This window comes from Aspergillus undulatus, assembly GCF_047715775.1.
Source record: "Aspergillus undulatus strain CBS 261.88 unplaced genomic scaffold BDV17scaffold_2, whole genome shotgun sequence".
NCBI lineage: Eukaryota > Fungi > Ascomycota > Eurotiomycetes > Eurotiales > Aspergillaceae > Aspergillus > Aspergillus undulatus.
In genome coordinates this window covers 1,087,981-1,104,278 of record NW_027396606.1, presented here as the reverse complement: position 1 = coordinate 1,104,278, position 16,298 = coordinate 1,087,981, and the positions used below count along the sequence as shown (strand labels likewise).

The 16,298-nt window shown below is 52.7% G+C and overlaps 6 protein-coding genes across 6 annotated transcripts; 2 read left to right on the top strand and 4 right to left on the bottom strand.

Annotated features, from left to right (window-relative positions):
- Window positions 1-101: 101 nt before the first annotated feature.
- Window positions 102-1,347, top strand: BDV17DRAFT_278989 (chaperonin 10-like protein; the record flags this gene model as incomplete). The annotated part of the gene is made up of 4 exons (XM_073759634.1): window positions 102-320; window positions 361-380; window positions 454-684; window positions 780-1,347. The coding sequence occupies 4 exons, from the start codon at window positions 102-104 to the stop codon at window positions 1,345-1,347; spliced, it is 1,038 nt and encodes a 345-aa protein (XP_073620830.1).
- Window positions 1,348-1,400: 53 nt separating this feature from the next.
- Window positions 1,401-4,910, bottom strand: BDV17DRAFT_286797 (MFS transporter; the record flags this gene model as incomplete). Its single annotated transcript, XM_073761012.1, has 10 exons — window positions 1,401-1,435; window positions 1,495-1,949; window positions 2,086-2,469; window positions 2,530-2,624; window positions 2,672-3,266; window positions 3,331-3,654; window positions 3,702-3,799; window positions 4,187-4,392; window positions 4,462-4,708; window positions 4,764-4,910. The coding sequence occupies 10 exons, from the start codon at window positions 4,908-4,910 to the stop codon at window positions 1,401-1,403; spliced, it is 2,586 nt and encodes an 861-aa protein (XP_073620829.1).
- Window positions 4,911-4,932: 22 nt separating this feature from the next.
- BDV17DRAFT_72169 (uncharacterized protein) lies at window positions 4,933-5,701 on the bottom strand. The gene has a single exon (XM_073765018.1). The coding sequence runs from the start codon at window positions 5,544-5,546 to the stop codon at window positions 5,034-5,036; it is 513 nt and encodes a 170-aa protein (XP_073620828.1). The 5' UTR covers window positions 5,547-5,701; the 3' UTR covers window positions 4,933-5,033.
- A 276-nt stretch (window positions 5,702-5,977) lies between these two features.
- On the bottom strand, window positions 5,978-7,918 carry BDV17DRAFT_278988 (luciferase-like domain-containing protein; the record flags this gene model as incomplete). Its single annotated transcript, XM_073759633.1, has 8 exons — window positions 5,978-5,997; window positions 6,036-6,580; window positions 6,626-6,681; window positions 6,724-6,799; window positions 6,852-7,098; window positions 7,148-7,337; window positions 7,438-7,509; window positions 7,691-7,918. 8 exons carry the CDS (start codon window positions 7,916-7,918, stop codon window positions 5,978-5,980), a joined length of 1,434 nt encoding a protein of 477 aa, XP_073620827.1.
- A 913-nt stretch (window positions 7,919-8,831) lies between these two features.
- Window positions 8,832-9,639, bottom strand: BDV17DRAFT_251091 (uncharacterized protein). The gene has a single exon (XM_073756392.1). It carries the CDS (start codon window positions 9,136-9,138, stop codon window positions 8,863-8,865), a length of 276 nt encoding a protein of 91 aa, XP_073620826.1. The 5' UTR covers window positions 9,139-9,639; the 3' UTR covers window positions 8,832-8,862.
- Window positions 9,640-15,232: 5,593 nt separating this feature from the next.
- On the top strand, window positions 15,233-16,282 carry BDV17DRAFT_251085 (uncharacterized protein). Its single transcript, XM_073756391.1, has one exon. It carries the CDS (start codon window positions 15,450-15,452, stop codon window positions 16,104-16,106), a length of 657 nt encoding a protein of 218 aa, XP_073620825.1. The 5' UTR covers window positions 15,233-15,449; the 3' UTR covers window positions 16,107-16,282.
- Window positions 16,283-16,298: the final 16 nt, after the last annotated feature.

Here is a 16,298-nt window from a genome sequence, read left to right as displayed (position 1 = left end):
AGGCCCGGCTCGAGATCCGACGCGCCACGAGGTATAAGACCAAGACCAAGACCGAGATAAAGTCAACTACTCCAAATCCAACCACAACAACTACTCACAGAATGACCCGCACAAACCGCGCCGTCGTCTGGGTGTCCTCGCGCACTCTCGAGATCCAAAACCGCCCCATCACACCCCCGGGCCGCAACGAGGTCGTAGTGCAAATATTCGCAAGAGGCATCTGCGGTTCCGACGCCCACAATTGGTCCAGCTCCTCTGTCTCGAAGCAGCTCATCCTAGGCCATGAATCCGCTGGCGTTATTGTCGAGGTCGGGCAGGATGTAATGGATCGTCGTGTTGGGCAGCCGCGTTGCTGTTGAGCCGGGGTTTGCTTGTTTGAAGTGAGTAATACAACCCTAACCACCTCCCTTACCTTCTCCTTGAAGAGAAAAATATTGACTAAAGTGGTGGCAGATGTGAATTCTGCCTCCGCGGTAACCAAAACACCTGCGTGAACCTGAGATACTCCGGACTGGATCCCACAGACGGCACGCTCCAGCAATACTTTACCTGCGGCGCGCACATGCCCGTCCCGCTTCCAGAGGGTACAACCTGGGAAGAAGCAGGCGCTATTCAGCCGCTTGCGATAGCTGTGCAGTTGGCAAGAAGGGCTGGGTTGAGTGCGAGTAAGACGGTGGCTATTTTGTGCTTACCCTCCCTCATTCCCCCTTTACCTTCTATTGAAGAGGGGAGAGATTAGATCGTGCGCTGTGCTAATGTGGTATTTGTTACCTATTCAGTGGCTGCGGCCCCCTAGGCCTCCTCGTCATAGCAACCGCAAAAGCATACGGCGTGCGCAAGATCCTCGTTTTCGACATCGAGCAGTCCCGGATTGATTTTGCACTCGAGTATGGTGCCGACATTGGCGTTCTCTCGCCCTCAAATCCTTCCTCAGAGACAACTGACCCCCTAACGCACGTAACAACATTCACCGACTCCATCATCAAGGAGCACAACCTCGGCCACGGCCAAGGCGTCGACATCTCCATCAAAGCCAGCGGCGCCGAATCCTGCGCGCAAATGGCACTTACAATTCTCAAACCCGGGGGGACATGTATTCAAGCTGGGCTGGGGAAGCAGCTAACAAATATCCCGCTGTTCCTGCTCACGGCGAAGGAGTTGAATATCAAGGGTACGGTGCGGTTTACGCCGGCGTGCTATGAGGAGGCGATTGATCTTGTTAGGAGGGGGAAGGTTGATCTGGAGCCGTTGATTACGGCGAAATATCCGTTGACGAGGGCAGGGGAGGCGTTTGAGGCGCAGAGTAAGAGGAAGGATGTTAAGTTTGTTATTTTGAATCAGGAGTAGAATTGTATAGCATAGCATAACAGGACAGGACAGGGCGACTTAGTTTAAATTGTTTAGCCCCCAAAAATACCTCGCTTGAATCGGGGAACTGTTCCCACAATAACCCATATAAGACTGGCAGCGATGGGAATCATCCCATATCATTACCATTCATGCCATAATTACCAAGGTCATTCTCATCACCGGGTACCCTAGTCGAGTTCGGCTTCGGCCTCGGACTCTGCAGCAACCGCTCCAGAATCGCGCGGCTGCGACTCGCGCCAGGCCAAATCGCTTCAAGATCACCCAGGAACCGCAGGGCATTCTTCACGTCGTTTAGATGCACAGGATTTCTTCCCCCCTCTTCCCCCCCGTTCAGTTCTGTCGCTGCCTCTGGCTCTGACATGCTGAGCAGCAGGGTCCCGGAGATAGTAAGGTACTGCACGCAAAAGGCTAGGTGATGCGAAGGCGGGGCACGCTCGCGGATGAGCTCTGCGGCGCGGATGCAGCTTTGCGCGGCGGTTATACATTCACTTGATGGGGATAACAGGGTGGGTGATACCGCGAGCTCTGATGTCTCCGGGTGGATGCCTAAACTTAGGGTATGATGGGCGGCGAGGGGGCTGCATTTATTAGAATGTACCATTAGAATAGAATTGAAAGAGAAATTAGGGCTAGAGACTGAGGCATGTACAAACCGATAAAGATTCATAATCGTCCCCGAATGCAAAATGAAGATAATAACACACACACACACACATGGTGAGATTCGGCCCGCTCGTCGTGGGATCCGCGCTGAAGCGGATCTCGTTCGGCAGCTCCTGGAGCCAGTCGACTAGTTCGCGGACGAGGATGTCGAGGGCTGGGAGGAGCGTGCTCCAGTCTTCAACCCCGGTGGCGGGTCCATCTCGCCCTCGAATTCGGCTGGATGAGTAGAATCTGTGGACCCGTGCAGCGATCCTGCAGAAACGCGTGAATGCTAGAAAACCGGCCATGGGCGAGGGAGATGGAGCGAGGGACGGGGTGGAATCTTTCGGCAGACCGAATTGCTCGAGGTCTTCGTTGGAGATGTCGAATGGGAGGTCGCAGCAGCAGTCGGCTTCGTCGATTGCCATCGGTCGGCCGAGGCATATAGACATTAGGCTGGGATAGGCAGTTAGCGAAGATGCAGTCGTGTCGTAGAAGGGAGTTAAGGGTAAGTACCAGTCGAGGGTGAAGACGCTCCACCAAGTACATCGAGCGACCTGGGCCTCGACGTATTCGGCGGGGTTTGAGGCTGCTCCCAACGAAAGCCCTTTCTGGTTTTGTTAGTATGAAATAGCATGAACAAACGGCAAAACCTCACCAGGCTAGAGACATGAAGTCCAAGATTTTGCGCAAGTCGCACTGCCTGTCCAGGAAACCTCCAGCTCTGCGAGAGAGTATTCCACCCAGCTGAGCAAAGGGCCAATAACCCAAGACACTGTACCTGCTCAAGAAAAACCTCACCGGAAGATGCAAAATGCAGCAAGAGAGCCTTCTGGTAATACTCAATGCCTGGAAGCGCAGACGACCCCGATGCACGTGGCAATAGGCTTGAAGCACACGCACAGACAGCAAAAAAGACAGAGATAAAGCCTCGACCAACAGCGGCGTCTCGTTTCGCGGTATTCATAAGCTGGTACCGGCGCATGAAGTCTGGTTTGTACAGGATTGGAAACGTGTAGTGCAGCTGATCGAAGTAGATATCCACCAGCATGTCGGACACATACTGCGGCGGCCGGCTCAGGTCCTGCGGTTGAGGGAGATACGGCAGCTCGGGCCAGACTTGGCCTTGGATAAAGAAGGGGATACTGACTTCGCCAGTTTCAGCGGAGGGGGCTGGTCTGTTCGAGGTTCGTCCCGGCGATAAGCTCTGGACGGCTTCAATCATCATCTTGTTGGTTGCGCCGCCAATATAGCTTGACAGTTCAAGTTCAGTCAGATAGTGGCTAGGTAAAAGACACTAGAGACGCAGCAACGTACCGATGCCGTCCATACGAGTCAGCTACCATATGGCCAACTGCATCGACGGGAGTAGGATACGGCTGGGTATCATTCCCTTGAGGGTTACCAGAAGACTCGGAAACAGCTCCAAGACCGAAGCCGGGGGATCTATCCGGTATTGAAGAAACCTCTGGCATCTCGATGACCGGCTCAGAATGAGCTGGACGAAGCAAGTTGGATGTCTCTTCCTGTGTGTCCCTCTGGGCCGTGGCAATGCAGTCAGAAAGCGTCTTGGCCAGTCCCTCGAGACGTTCGCACAGGTTGTCCATGTGCTGACAACGCTCCTCGAAGGAGGCGGCATAGCTGGTCGAATTAGGCCAGTGTCACTTGGTACAATAAGGTAGACTCACCGCCGACTAGCAGAAGCATTATCGTTACTATCCTGGAACTCGCATATCTGCTCTCGAGATTGGCAGTTGTGACAGGGGTCTTCTCCATCACATTTGATCTATGGTTGTTAGTGAATAGGAAGGAATATGATTTACGACGTGGACGTACTTTCTTCCTGCGACAGAGAGGCATGCCTTCCAGATACGGCCATCTGGCTTTCTAGTGTTGCCCATATTGATATTTGTTTCACAGAGATGAAGAGAAGAGTTGGAGAGACGAGACCGACTAGTGTCTTGGGGATTGTTGGAGTCGTTGAGGGGAGCAGAGGCTCTTATCTGTATACCAACTACTAACTAGACCTAATCATCTTATCACTACTGGTAACAGCATGAAGAAATCAATACAAATACCGAAACCGCCTCTCTCCTTCGCTTTCTGCTCCTGCGTCCCTCTCCATCTTCCGATTCAGATACCGCAGATCCATCCGCAAAGTTAGGGCACAAACACACCCAGCCCCCAGAATTGCCAGTTCCGCCCCAAACGACTTGACATAATACGGCCCGAACTTGGCAGGGAAAATGTACGAGCCGGGTATACTCCCGATGTTACCCATCGCATTGACAATCCCGATTGCGGCCGCGCGCTTGGCGGGTGGGCGCGGGATGGTGCTGCTGATCCAGGCGAGCATGACGAATCCTGAGGCGTATCCGGCTGGAAATGCTGTTAGCTATTCTATCTTGGAACTTTGTTGGGGTGTTTTAGTTATAGAGAGAGGAATACTGGTCATCAAGAACATAGAAACGTAGCGAGGCGCGGTCGATTGCGTTGTCATCGCGATAATGTACCCGATAATGCAAGCAAGTGCTGGCCCAAGGTAATGGAAGAATCGCTCGCCGGTGCGATCAGCATGCCAGGCATTTGGGAGTGCAACCAGCACAGACCAGATCCATGGTGGCGCCGTGAGGAGGAGAGTAGTCGTTGTTCCGTAGCCCAGCGACTGCGTGATGGTGGGAAAGAAGTAGCTGAACTGGATGATGGTTAGCCTTGTACATGGACATAAAAAGGGGGGAGGAGATATATACGCAAAGACCCATAATGGTACAATGATACGATATCCCCAGCAACCAAACCTTCGGATCGAGGATGGCATCCTTTAGCCCGTTCAACGCATCGCTTAGCGTTGAGTCGGCTGTGTCTGTATCACCACCAACGTCCAGATCCAGTCTCATCTGCGCAATATGCTTCTCCCTAACAGACAACCAGGACGTCGTAGACGGATAATCGGGCAGTATTAAAGCAGCAACGAGTGCGCAAGCGACAGTAATCACCCCCTCCAGGACGAAAAGCCATCTCTAAGCCCTAATTCCCGCTGTGCCCTCCATCCGTCCGAGTATTCCCGCCGCAATCAACCCCCCGAATGCCTGCGCAGCCAGATTGCCAACATTCAGCAGTGTCACCCGCAACTGCACCTCGCGTCTCGTATACCACCGCGAGAGGAAGTAAATACTCCCAGGGAACAGCGACGCCTCAACATACCAGCTTGGTCGACGCAGAATGTTAAGTACCATATTCGAGGGGACCTGGAACGCGATGTACCCGACTAAGAGGATAGAGATGCAAGTCTGGTACTCGACGTCCGTGAGGCCAAGGTCCTCTTCTAGACCCTTTAGCCGGGCATTGGCGAAGTTGTCTCGGTCGATGAAGTTAAGGATGAAGAGGACTATGAGGACGGGGAAGACGCGCAGGTCGATTTTCCAGCGGAGGGCGCGCTCGTCTTCCGCTGTCCAGGTGAAGCCATTGGCAGCCTGGTCTTTTTCGTCGACGTCCGTTGTAGGGGACTTTGGGTTGGTCTTGAGGTCGGCCATCGTAAAGGACTGGGACTTGGTAATGCGAATATGCAGGCGGAGATGATCCACAGTGGAGACGACAGAGTCTGGCTTGCTTAACCATTTTGCTAAAGAGAATCAGGGTCAGGTTCTGGGGAAGCGGATCTCGGATTGTTATCGTTCACTCCTGTTCCACAAGTCAACAAGGATGCTTCCCCTCATTCTTCATGCTACAACTATTCAAGTCTAGACTGCGGGCCGGGGTCCGATGCCGTGTCGAAAAGATAACCTCACTCTAGAGCAAGATACCAAAGCGATAGGGAAGGATCACCGAGATAGGGGGTTAGGGCTAATTGCTGTTGTGAGTAGATAGCGAATCGCATACTCTGAAAAATGCTAGGCACTGAAGCTTCCTCCTGATAAACATCGTACTTGTACGCACTCCCAACATGGTCATCCCGAAGTCTCTTCTATCCTCCCCATACAGCTTCTCTCTCGCCGTCAAACCCCCATCTGCACCCTCTTCACCCTCTGACTTCGCCGCATACACCCCCTTCCGTCGCAACTCAGGCACAAGCAGATAAACCACATCCTCAAATGTCCCAGGAGTCGTCACATACGCCACATTAAACCCATCCACATCCGCGTCATCCACCCATTTCTCCAAAACATCCGCAACCTGCGCCGGCGTGAGCTTAGGCAGATCCGGCGTCCGAGCCGTCAACACCTCCGCGTCGGAGGTGACCTTGTTTGGCTCTAACGAGTGTTTCACGGGGTCGATTCCCTCGTCCAGCGGGATCTGCGAGAGGTCGATGCCCGTCCACCCTGAGAAGAGCACGAGGCCGCCCATGGCAGAGGCGTACTTCTTTGCGCGCTCGTACTTGGCTTGGGCTTCTTCTTCGGTGCGGCCGATGAAGGGGTTGATGCTGGCGAAGAACTTGATTGACTGTGGATCTCGACCGGCTTTCTGGGCCATTTCTCGGATCTTTGAGACCCTGGGCTTTGGGAAGGATGGGCTATGCGCGAAAACGTATATGCCTTCGGCGTGGGTTGCTCCGAATTGAGAGCCTGCCCTATTTGGGTATTAGTGGGAGTGTGATTGTATAGCATGGAAATACGTATGGTGAAAGAGAAACGGTGTCCGCTGCGGGCTCGGATCAACAATGTGCTTGCTCTCCAGGTGGTAGAACTCGCCCTGGTGCTTGGTCGTTCAGACTTTGGCTGGGTCTGTGGGGATGTCGTTGGCTGCGTCTTGGACTATGGCATCGTCTGCCCATGAACCTTCCCATAACCTGCTATTTTTAGTACAAGGGGAGACTAAAAGGGCTTATATTGGAAACCTACTTATACAAAACCAGAACATATTTGTCTGCCTGGGCATACCAATGGTCATGGTCTGGTGGTTCGTCCAGGCCAATGGCCTTGAAAGCGCCTTTCTTCCAGCCGGTGACAATATTCCAGCCAATGCGGCCGTTCGTCAGATGGTCTAGGGTTGATAGTCGCTTAGCTAGGACAAACGGAGGCTCAAAAGAGGTGGACGCAGTAATGGCGATCGCTAGATTCTTCGTGACAGATGCCATGGCCGAATAGGCTGTATGAAATATGCATGGATCCTCCTGCATGCGTATTTTCTAAAGTACTTACAATCAAAGAATCAGTCATGCGCCACTGCGCCGCACGCCGGATACAGTTATCTATCGAGCCCTCATAGGTGCCATGGCCACCGTAAGTATCCGCCAGGCAGAGGGCAGCGATATCTCGTTCAAGGACCTGGGCTATATGGATCCAGTACGCGAGCGTTCGCTTCGTGGCGGAGCGGTCTTCGGGGTCCTGAAAGCCAAAGGGGAGTCGATTAGCAGGACGCACTTTGCGACTCTTCTATTCATTACACACCTTCCATTGTCCAGGTTACATGTGCTCGACAGTCGACATTTTCGAATGCGTTCAAGATAATCTGCTTCTTGTTTCCATTCCGGGTGGAGGGGGAGGGGTATCTTGATTTCTGCCATTTGCGTACTTGCGTAGGTCAATTTCTGTATCAACGAGTGAGACGGTAGAGTATGTGATTATGCTTATCAGCCATGGCAAAGACCGCTAGCTATTCCACGATCATCCAGCCCGTTTAAGCCATCCATGCATGCAGTTGCCTGATCAAGGGAGCCAAAACCTCGCTCGGATCTCACCCTGCTCCTCGGCCGGATCACGGCGGCGCGTTCGCAAGCTCCGGGATTAGGGCTAGTATCCTGGCATGCTGTGGTGCCTGTGATAGGGCTTGAGGGTGGGTTATCTGCAACGCACTCTGGGATTTGCTTAGGATCACCTACTGTAACTTGTGCTACACGGAATTGCTCCGGTGATGCTGCTACCCGAGTCCTCGAAGGTGAGAGTAAGCATTGCTTTCTCGTCGGCATGGTTTAGGATTATGCATAGCAAGTATTAGGGAGAGTAGATGGCGAACCCCAAAGCCCCAATTTTCATTGAATATCCAACAATGGTGAGGCTGGTAAAATTGGGCAGGGATAGCCAGCCGGTGAGGTAAGACACTGCCATAAGAGCATACGAGTAGATACCTGGATCTAATCGATCCTGCAGACTCAGTGATCTCGAGGTGTCCATCACTTCATTGCCGAACCGCCCTCAAGATCCAGTCTTCTGCACAATATGCACGTATACCGAGTACCGGATGTTGATAGCTAGGGTATTGTTATGCGAACTGGTCTGCGGTCAAGCGCACGTCCAGCCGCCATCTCGTCATATCAAACGACAAACACCCTCCGATGAACTCCTGCGGAGTTGACTCTGAGCTGCAGGTACTTTTTCTCCTGGTAAGCAAACTGTCACCTGCATGAACCCTCCCTGCTTACTAAAGTCAAATCTCCAGCACTACCTGTCACTTCCCTGTCATCTCACCTTGCACGCACAGATTGACAAGTTACGGATAGGGCCGCACCTAGCCTCCAGTGCCAGCATCTCATGTGAGACAAAAGACCTCAAAAACAAATCAGGATAGATCCACTACTCCGCACCATCTCGGACAATGTCTCTGTTCATCACCGGCAAGCTGCATGAATGAACTGACCGTCGAGGCTCGAGCTCGAGCTCATGCTCAAGCTATGATATATTGTTGCCAGCACAAGTCTGCGTAAAGGTCAGTCGCAGGTACCTTGTACAGATTACAGTATGCAGAGCACATACTCAGTGCATGAGTAATTCAGTATGCAATATGCAATGCTATAGACAGCTCGTGTCTTCACGTCAGAGAAGCAAAGTATATGGGCGTAGCGGGCCTAGCGCGTACGAGTACGAGCTACGAGGACCAAGGCGATTGTAGTCAGGCTCAGCGCGAATCCGCGGATCATCGATCTGGAGAGGAGTGTGATACTGAGAGTGAGACTCCAGAAGCCATCGGCCCTCGATCCTGCGAACCTTGAACACTGGGCCACGCTAAGCCTGACCGGGTAATCCTAGGGCCGAGGTCCACGGTGATTCGGCGATTCGGCGATTCGAAAGCCCCAGCGCCGATCGAGTGGGCCCGTGTGACTCTCCCGGCCGCCGGCGCTAGGCCATTTTCGGCCTGGCTGCAAGCGGAACCGGTTCCGGCTTGGATGGTCGATGCGTTCTTGACTCTCATTGGCTGTGCCGTGGTCAAACGTTGCGATTTGGAATTACGGGCTTGGATACTTGTCCGTTTTTGCAAGAAAGTGAATGATGATATGCGACACGCAAAGTACCATGGCCTCAGATTCCTTGATTCTCGCTTCCAGATCCAAGGTATCCAGTTATTGGGAGGTTGAGGCTGATGCCGATGGCGATTGATGATTTGAGAAAGTCGAGGGAGTCTTGGAGGTCTGTATCCGTACTCCGTACTCTGTAGATGTACTTTGCCTTTAGATAAGTTGTATAGTTCCTGGCCTCTCTTCGATGCTTTCACAAGAAAGAGTGGACAATGAGTCGGAAAGCAAGCCGCAGAACAATCGCCTTCAAGTTCCTCGAGAACAACGAGGGTCCAGCCTGTCAGGCTCCAGTTAGGAGCTCCTAGGGGTTCGACACCGAAACGGGAGGCCCAACAGTTTTATCACATTGGCCAATGGGGTGCCGTCGAAGCCGACAGTCCCGTAGCTCGCGCAGTCCCTCACAGCTGTCACATCCTGAACCGAGAACCAGAGAGTCCAGCCGCTGTGCGAATCCGTTGCGATTCATTTCCACTTTACCCACAGTGGCACAGTCGTCCGTTGATGTTTGTCCGGCCCCCAGATCAGGTAGCCCACCCTGAAGCATCCTCTGGCCTTTAGCTCCCCAATCCAGGCTACTGCGAACGGCTCTTGCAAGCATAGCATAGCATAATAGTAGTGATGTCGTGTTGACTCGCTGATTAAGTTTTGGCACATCCCTGACCCTCGATCAGTGCAGTCCAACCAATGGTAACCACTGATCGCGATCGAGGCATCCATCCATGGGAGCCTGAAGGGTGACTAGTGACCACGGTCGTTGGATTGACGCCCACTTGCCGCAGCTGCCAACCCCCCTACCGATTCTCTGTGTTATCGGAGCGCTACGCCACTCGTCCGAAATCAAATAAACCGTGGCGCCCCGGTCCCGCCGCCAACCTTTCGTAGGGTTTGCGGGAGGCCGTATTTGTCGCGGTCCGCATCCAAGGTTCCCAGTGCGTTGGGTATGGGGCTTATTTTTCGTGCGACAGGATTGTCTCCAATCAAGCCTGCTTGGGCTCTCGGCCGTGCAAACTTTCACGAATCCCATGTACTAGCCGCTCGGAACTTGACTGCATTGTCATACTGTGATAGCGCCATGCTGTGTGGGGTTTGCGATGCGAAAGCCAATCGGATGCGGCCACCATGGACGTTCTGGTGGTGCCTGACCAACAACCAAAGGTTTCGACGTGGCAGGGCGAAGACATGCATTTACCTCTTCGAGCCGTACGCAAGCAATCAGGAGCGAGTTGGAGGTCGTTACCAAAATTTCAAGTCATCCACTGCAGCCAAGTCGTGTCCGCCGCATGTCCGCCGCCTGCCCGCCGTGAGCCAGCCAGTCCAACATCACATACTGCGCTCAAACTTTCTGGGCGCGTCAGGTTCAGCCCGATAGCGCCGTGACTCCAGCGCTTCGGGTCTGTGGAGAAGGTTCCATTCGTGCTACAAGTTCGACCCTTTGTACCCGAACTGAGTGGGCATTGGGTTTGAGTGGGGTTATGCACCTCGCACACACCGTGCCATCTGCTTGCCCTTCTGCAGTGGCCCCTCAAATGTCACTGGTCTATGGAACTGGAAGCTACTCCACCGTCCTAAGCTGTTACTACCCGGGATATTACTTTTCGTTATAGGTACTTTCGATTCTGGAAACTGCGTGCTCTTGCTGGCGAGAGAGAGTAGTCCCACTAAGCAACAGAGTTTGGTGATGCTCGCCTGTTCTGCGCGACTTCCTGGGCCGGAAGGGCGGACAGCAAATGGGCTCCAAACAGTTGTTACTGAGGGCCGGGTGTCGGTGCTCGATGAGGCGGCAGGGACAGTGGCCGTCCTCAATCTGCTCTGCTCTACTGCAGCTCCATGGCGTTGTATGATAGCTCAATTCGGTGCAAGCGCGCGTGATGTTTCAATTGGCACGATGACTATCTTTCACATTGGAAGCAACGGAAATGCCAGAAAATGCCTCAAAGTCCTGAACCTTGCAACTGAACTCTCATGTGGGCGTTATGCAGCGCATCAATAGTTTATGCTTCCAGAAATACAATCGATTCCGTGGCCACGAGCAAATTGCTAATGTACAGCCCCCAACTTGGAGACATCGCCATGACGATCACAAGGAGGGAGCAGAGTTGGTGTTCTCTAGGTTTTCAATCGAACTTGATACACCTCTTCGCCAAACTGGAGGAGGGAAGGTGATAGGGACTCTCAACTTGCAGCAGCGGTGCAGTAAAGGGTGTGGACTGACGGGAGCTGGCGTCTCCTCTCCAACATATACCCACTGCCCTAGGAGTATGCTGACTGCTCAAAACCTTCTAGCCGTACCTCCCAAAATTAGATTCTGCTACATCTAGTACTCCAAATCTGAATCTCCTGACTTTCCCCGTTCGCCCATTCTGAGCGTTTCTCCGAGATCTCCTTCCGATTCTTCTACCATTGGTGACTCTGCTTTTCCCTTCGATAGAATGGGATGTTGAATCTACTGCCTGTTTCCATCCATGTGGAGCTACTTAAAGAGATCGTTGCTGTCCGGATAGCTTTCTGTTAGTTTAGTTTACCCAAGTATTTAACAGATGGGCAATCTGTTCTTCAAGCATGAGGTCCAGTCCTGCTTCTGGATTATACGCGCCCAGACCCGGGCTGCATTGCGCAATGGCGACAGGTGCCTAATGCCCACCATCACCTGTCTGAAATTTCAGGCGTCACGCCAATAGAGTCTAGGAAAGTATAAGGTCAACTGAACTGAGGTGGCATGCGGAGGCTGGGCAAAACGAATTGTCGAGCAGTGCAGTTGTAGGAAGCGCCAATGATATAGCCTTGGGTTGTTGGATGTAACATCCTAGTCCAGTCTGTCCTACTATAACTCATGTCTGCATGCCTGATACATGCCTTGTGGCTTGTCAGATGCTGCTCTCTTGAGTCATTCCACATCGTCGATGTATCGACCATGTTCTTGAAGTTCGTAGTGGTGGGATGAGTTCCTCTCGATCGCAGTATGCAGCAATGAGTCTTCCGCCGGCAGCCCGTCGTAGACTTGCAAAACCTAGATCCTCAAGTCACTGGGGAGGCCCGTGTCCACGCCCAAAAGGACCTTGTCTTTCAGAGGGAGTAAGTGCAGCTGCGTAGTTTCAAAAGCTCTTACCGCAACAGCTCGGCTTGTGGCGCGGGGCCAATTTAAGCGCCGTGCAATTATGACGGCCCTCAAGCTTGCTGTCATGTTGGGCAATGTTGTCCATTTTTTGGGGCCACGTTGGCGCGTACGAGTCCTTTGCCAGAAATCCTGCAAGCATGCAACAAGGCGCATCAGAATTTTGAAACAGGAAAGCGGTCTTAACACTAAATCGCGGAGTCTGCACATCAGAGAGGCTTAAGAACTGCCCGTTCATGGAAATTTGAGAGATGAGCCGGTGACAAGATTATTGATTCGGAGCAGACCTGCTCTCCATAGATGAGGATCTTCTCCCAGTCTCATTCCACGCTGGGTGATCTGCCCAAGGAACGGCTCGTGATGACATGACGGCCGACTTCGAGATCCGCATTCTGGCTGTGCCTAATTGAAGTCAAGACCACGGAAGACAAGTGAGAAGACTTGGCTTTTTCATTGATACCTCTTCAGGAAAATGCCAGGAAAGCCTAGAGAAAATCGGTCCCTGCCCAGTAGTGCTTCGACGCACTCAAGGAATCCAGATATTCTTGTCAACACCTCGATCATTGAAAATAGTGACACTGAGGAAGGCGCGATCTTGTAGCTACTAAAAAAGCGCTTGCTGGAGAACTAAAACGAATATCTCAAGATAGAACGAGGCGCAGCGACTCACCAGGGTACGGGCTACGCAGTAGACAAAACGGAAGCGGAGAGTGTGTGTATTCTTAGACGGGCAGAGCAGATGCCCCGTTTCAGCAGCAGAAGGCATCTTGAAACACACAAGGCAATTGAAGCAGCCAAGGTCAGACGCGATGGGAGACTGGGGTCTCTGGAATTCGATCAATGGACGGTTTTATCGACAGTGAGGAGGACTGTGTGCTGATCCAAGACGAAGTGAGCCGATTTCAGTTAGCCGCATCTTCCTGGCGCGTATCTAACGCTTTAATCTTTTTCTAGAACAATTCAGAAGATCAATAGAACCATGGTTGAGGCCGAGAGACTCACTTGGAAAGGAACTGATACGGAGTTCGGTTTCCATGGTACCCACAGCACATGGCGATCCGTGTTTCTTGCTCATATTACGTCTGAAGTTGATTGTAAGTGGCACTCATGACTCGTAATGATGTGCGCGCCTGAGGACTAATTTCTGGGAAAGGCAGGATGCACGAGGTATAGCATATGCGACGACTGGGGTGCTTGACATGCGTGATACGGTTCCTAATGATGTTGGCATCTACCCACAATCCACCGACGTCGTCGGCAGCCGAGGGATAGCATTGACCTAATGAGGACATCACGCAAGAGCCCAGATGGATCGCTAGACTGATAAGTCAAGAATTTGAAAATCCTCTAGTGTCTTGTAGTCATGCATCTTCTGGCCGTTAGAGGAGAAGTAAAAAGAGTTGTTCCATCAGTCTTCTAAAGCCGTTTTGGGGGGTTAAGGAATGAGGATGGGCGCAGAGACAAAGGAAACTGACCGCGGGGCCAGCTTGGCTCTGGTTCCTGCGCAAGCTATCCAACCCCGTCAGCAGGCCAATGACTTTCACTTGACAGCCGCAGAACCGTAGATCATGGGCCGGGCACCAGCCGCCATGCATTAACGTCCTCCAAGTCCCCACCATTCTGCTGCTGTTGCATCCCGAACGATGAACCGCCAAAGAAACCACTTCGAAAAATGAATTGAAAGCAAGAAGAAGACCTTACGCCAGTGAGGCCGGCGACGATTGGAGACAGATTCGGTAGCAAGACACACCGATTAGAGGATAAGGGTGACGATGTTGGCGCATGGTACCTAGGCAGTAGTCGTCGGGGCCGAATGACCGATCGTAGCCTCATACCATCCAACCGCAACCAAAACCTGCCGTTATCTCTGTGTCTCCTTCCTATTCCGATGGGTTTACCCCTTAGCGAAGTTTCAGTGACCGCCACATGCGTAGGTTATGGTGTCGGGTCCAATGACGGTCAAATCTCGAGGCGAAATGGCCGCCATGTAGTACACCGAGCTGCAGGTCAGGCCATGACAGTTGGTCACAGTTACTTCCCCGGGAGCTTGTGTGGAGAAATGGAGTAAAGGAGTTGGAAAAATGCTTACCAGCGACAACGAGCTGCATGATGCATCCCCCGGGTCCCCGACAAAGTATATGATGTTCACGTGATGTAAAGCCCTTGGGCAAGAGACCAAGACCCCGTAGACCGCCACGAAGGGCTAGGGCGAACCAGGATGACAGGCACCGTGAGGAAAGCAGCCAGATAAGCAACCTCGGGTGGCTTCTCATCTCGAATCCTTACCACCAAGGCCGGGCGTGTCATGCAAGCCGTCAATTTCAGCTGTCATGTCAGGTGGAAAGCGAATAAGGTGTCGCCGCGAGGGAGCTCGGGTTGGAAAAGTGCAAGTAGTGCAAAGTTTCCTGAGTCAAGTCGAATGGGGGTCAGGTCGGGGAAAGTGCACCGACTCGGGCCAGGGTCCCCGGGAGGAACCGCCGTGAGGGGCGTGGAGTCGTGGATCTCAGTGAGGGAGTGCAGGATTGAGAGGACAGAGAGTCGTCCTCACTCCTACTGGCTCCGGATTTAACAGCCCCGATGATGTGAGAGGCGACCTCGGGAGCAGCTCGCTGGGTTCCACGGTGCGGCTCTCAACGGACCCCGTGCCCCAGAATTACGAATTATCTTGTTGGTTCAGGACAACACACTGGTGCTACCATCATCGGGATACCTAAGTAGACACCTGGGGATGTTACTAGTCCTCGCAACGAGGTCCGACTCGGAGAGCCATTCAGCTGACTTGAGAGCCTCAGCATGGCAGGCAAAGCGCGAACCGTACAAACTCTGAGCAGTGGTACAAACTGCGGAGTCTTTTTGGCATTGCTTTCTAGTAGCTGTCAGGCTGTCATTGCCGCTGTCAGCAGTCCGTGTCCGTGTCCGAAATCGACTCCGTAGGGCTAGTGAGAACCTAGTGATGTACACTGCAGCGAGGATCAACTCAAAGTTGAGCGCTCGACGCCAAAGTCATCGACAGCGGGTGAACCTCGGTTGGCAGTAACTGTCATGAACCTTAAATTTGAAGTCGTAGACTAGATCATTGCTAGTACTCAGAAATACATGATGTCGGAGTTCAAGAAAGATACTCAGTCGATTGATCAGCTTGGGGCGATGATCTGCTGGTGCTCAGGATCGTCTGCGAATGATAGCGCGCCCGGAGAAGTCACCCTGGCTGCCGATCAACCAGAGTCAGGCGGGTCCATCGCTCATCGTGATGTCCATCATTTCATCTCCCTCCTCCAGAACTGGCACTTCGCTGGACTACTATCTACTGACTCTGTACGGGCAGATTATCTACCGAGAATCCTGAGCTCATCTCCTGCCTTACGTTATACACTGGTCTCCGGCTGGTGGCTGAGGTTAGCCACGGCGCTCCTCCATCTGCGTTGCGACTCTGGTAGCGATAGCGGTCAACGCAACCTCGTTTGCCCTCCTCCTATCAAACACGAGAATGCTGTCTGTTTGTGCCCGAGCCAACGCTACAGCGGAGAACGCATGCCCACTATCATCATTATTTGGTTCAGAGGTTTGCGAGATCATGATGGGTGTCCACAATTCTGTTCGGTGGCCCGTAGTTGGTCCTTTGCGATTGGCCAAATGGAGTCACTTCCTAAGCATCTAGGCGCTCAGAAGGGTGCTGGACTAATCGCTCTAGCGCGTGTATATACTCTATGGGACCGGAGGAGCTCAATTGCTGTGGAGAACTCCTGCTCCTAACATGATCGCTATCCGCGAACCTCCACCCTGTCCACTCTTTTCTCCTATTCTCTGCGTACTGTACGGAGAACTACTTCTGCCTTCAGCCATGAAGTTTTGCTTCCGGCAAACCCAGGTTTTCTCCGTCTGGTAGACAACGTGGCATTTGGAATCTGGTTGACATCGGATTGAACCGGGCTGGCGTTTCCCTCC

What these genes read in the sequence shown, in the direction of transcription:
- BDV17DRAFT_72169 (XM_073765018.1), bottom strand. Translation starts at nt 5,546, where the DNA reads ATGGCCGACCTCAAGACCAACCCAAAGTCCCCTACAACGGACGTCGAC.
- BDV17DRAFT_251091 (XM_073756392.1), bottom strand. Translation starts at nt 9,138, where the DNA reads ATGAGAGTCAAGAACGCATCGACCATCCAAGCCGGAACCGGTTCCGCT.
- BDV17DRAFT_251085 (XM_073756391.1), top strand. Translation starts at nt 15,450, where the DNA reads ATGATGTCGGAGTTCAAGAAAGATACTCAGTCGATTGATCAGCTTGGG.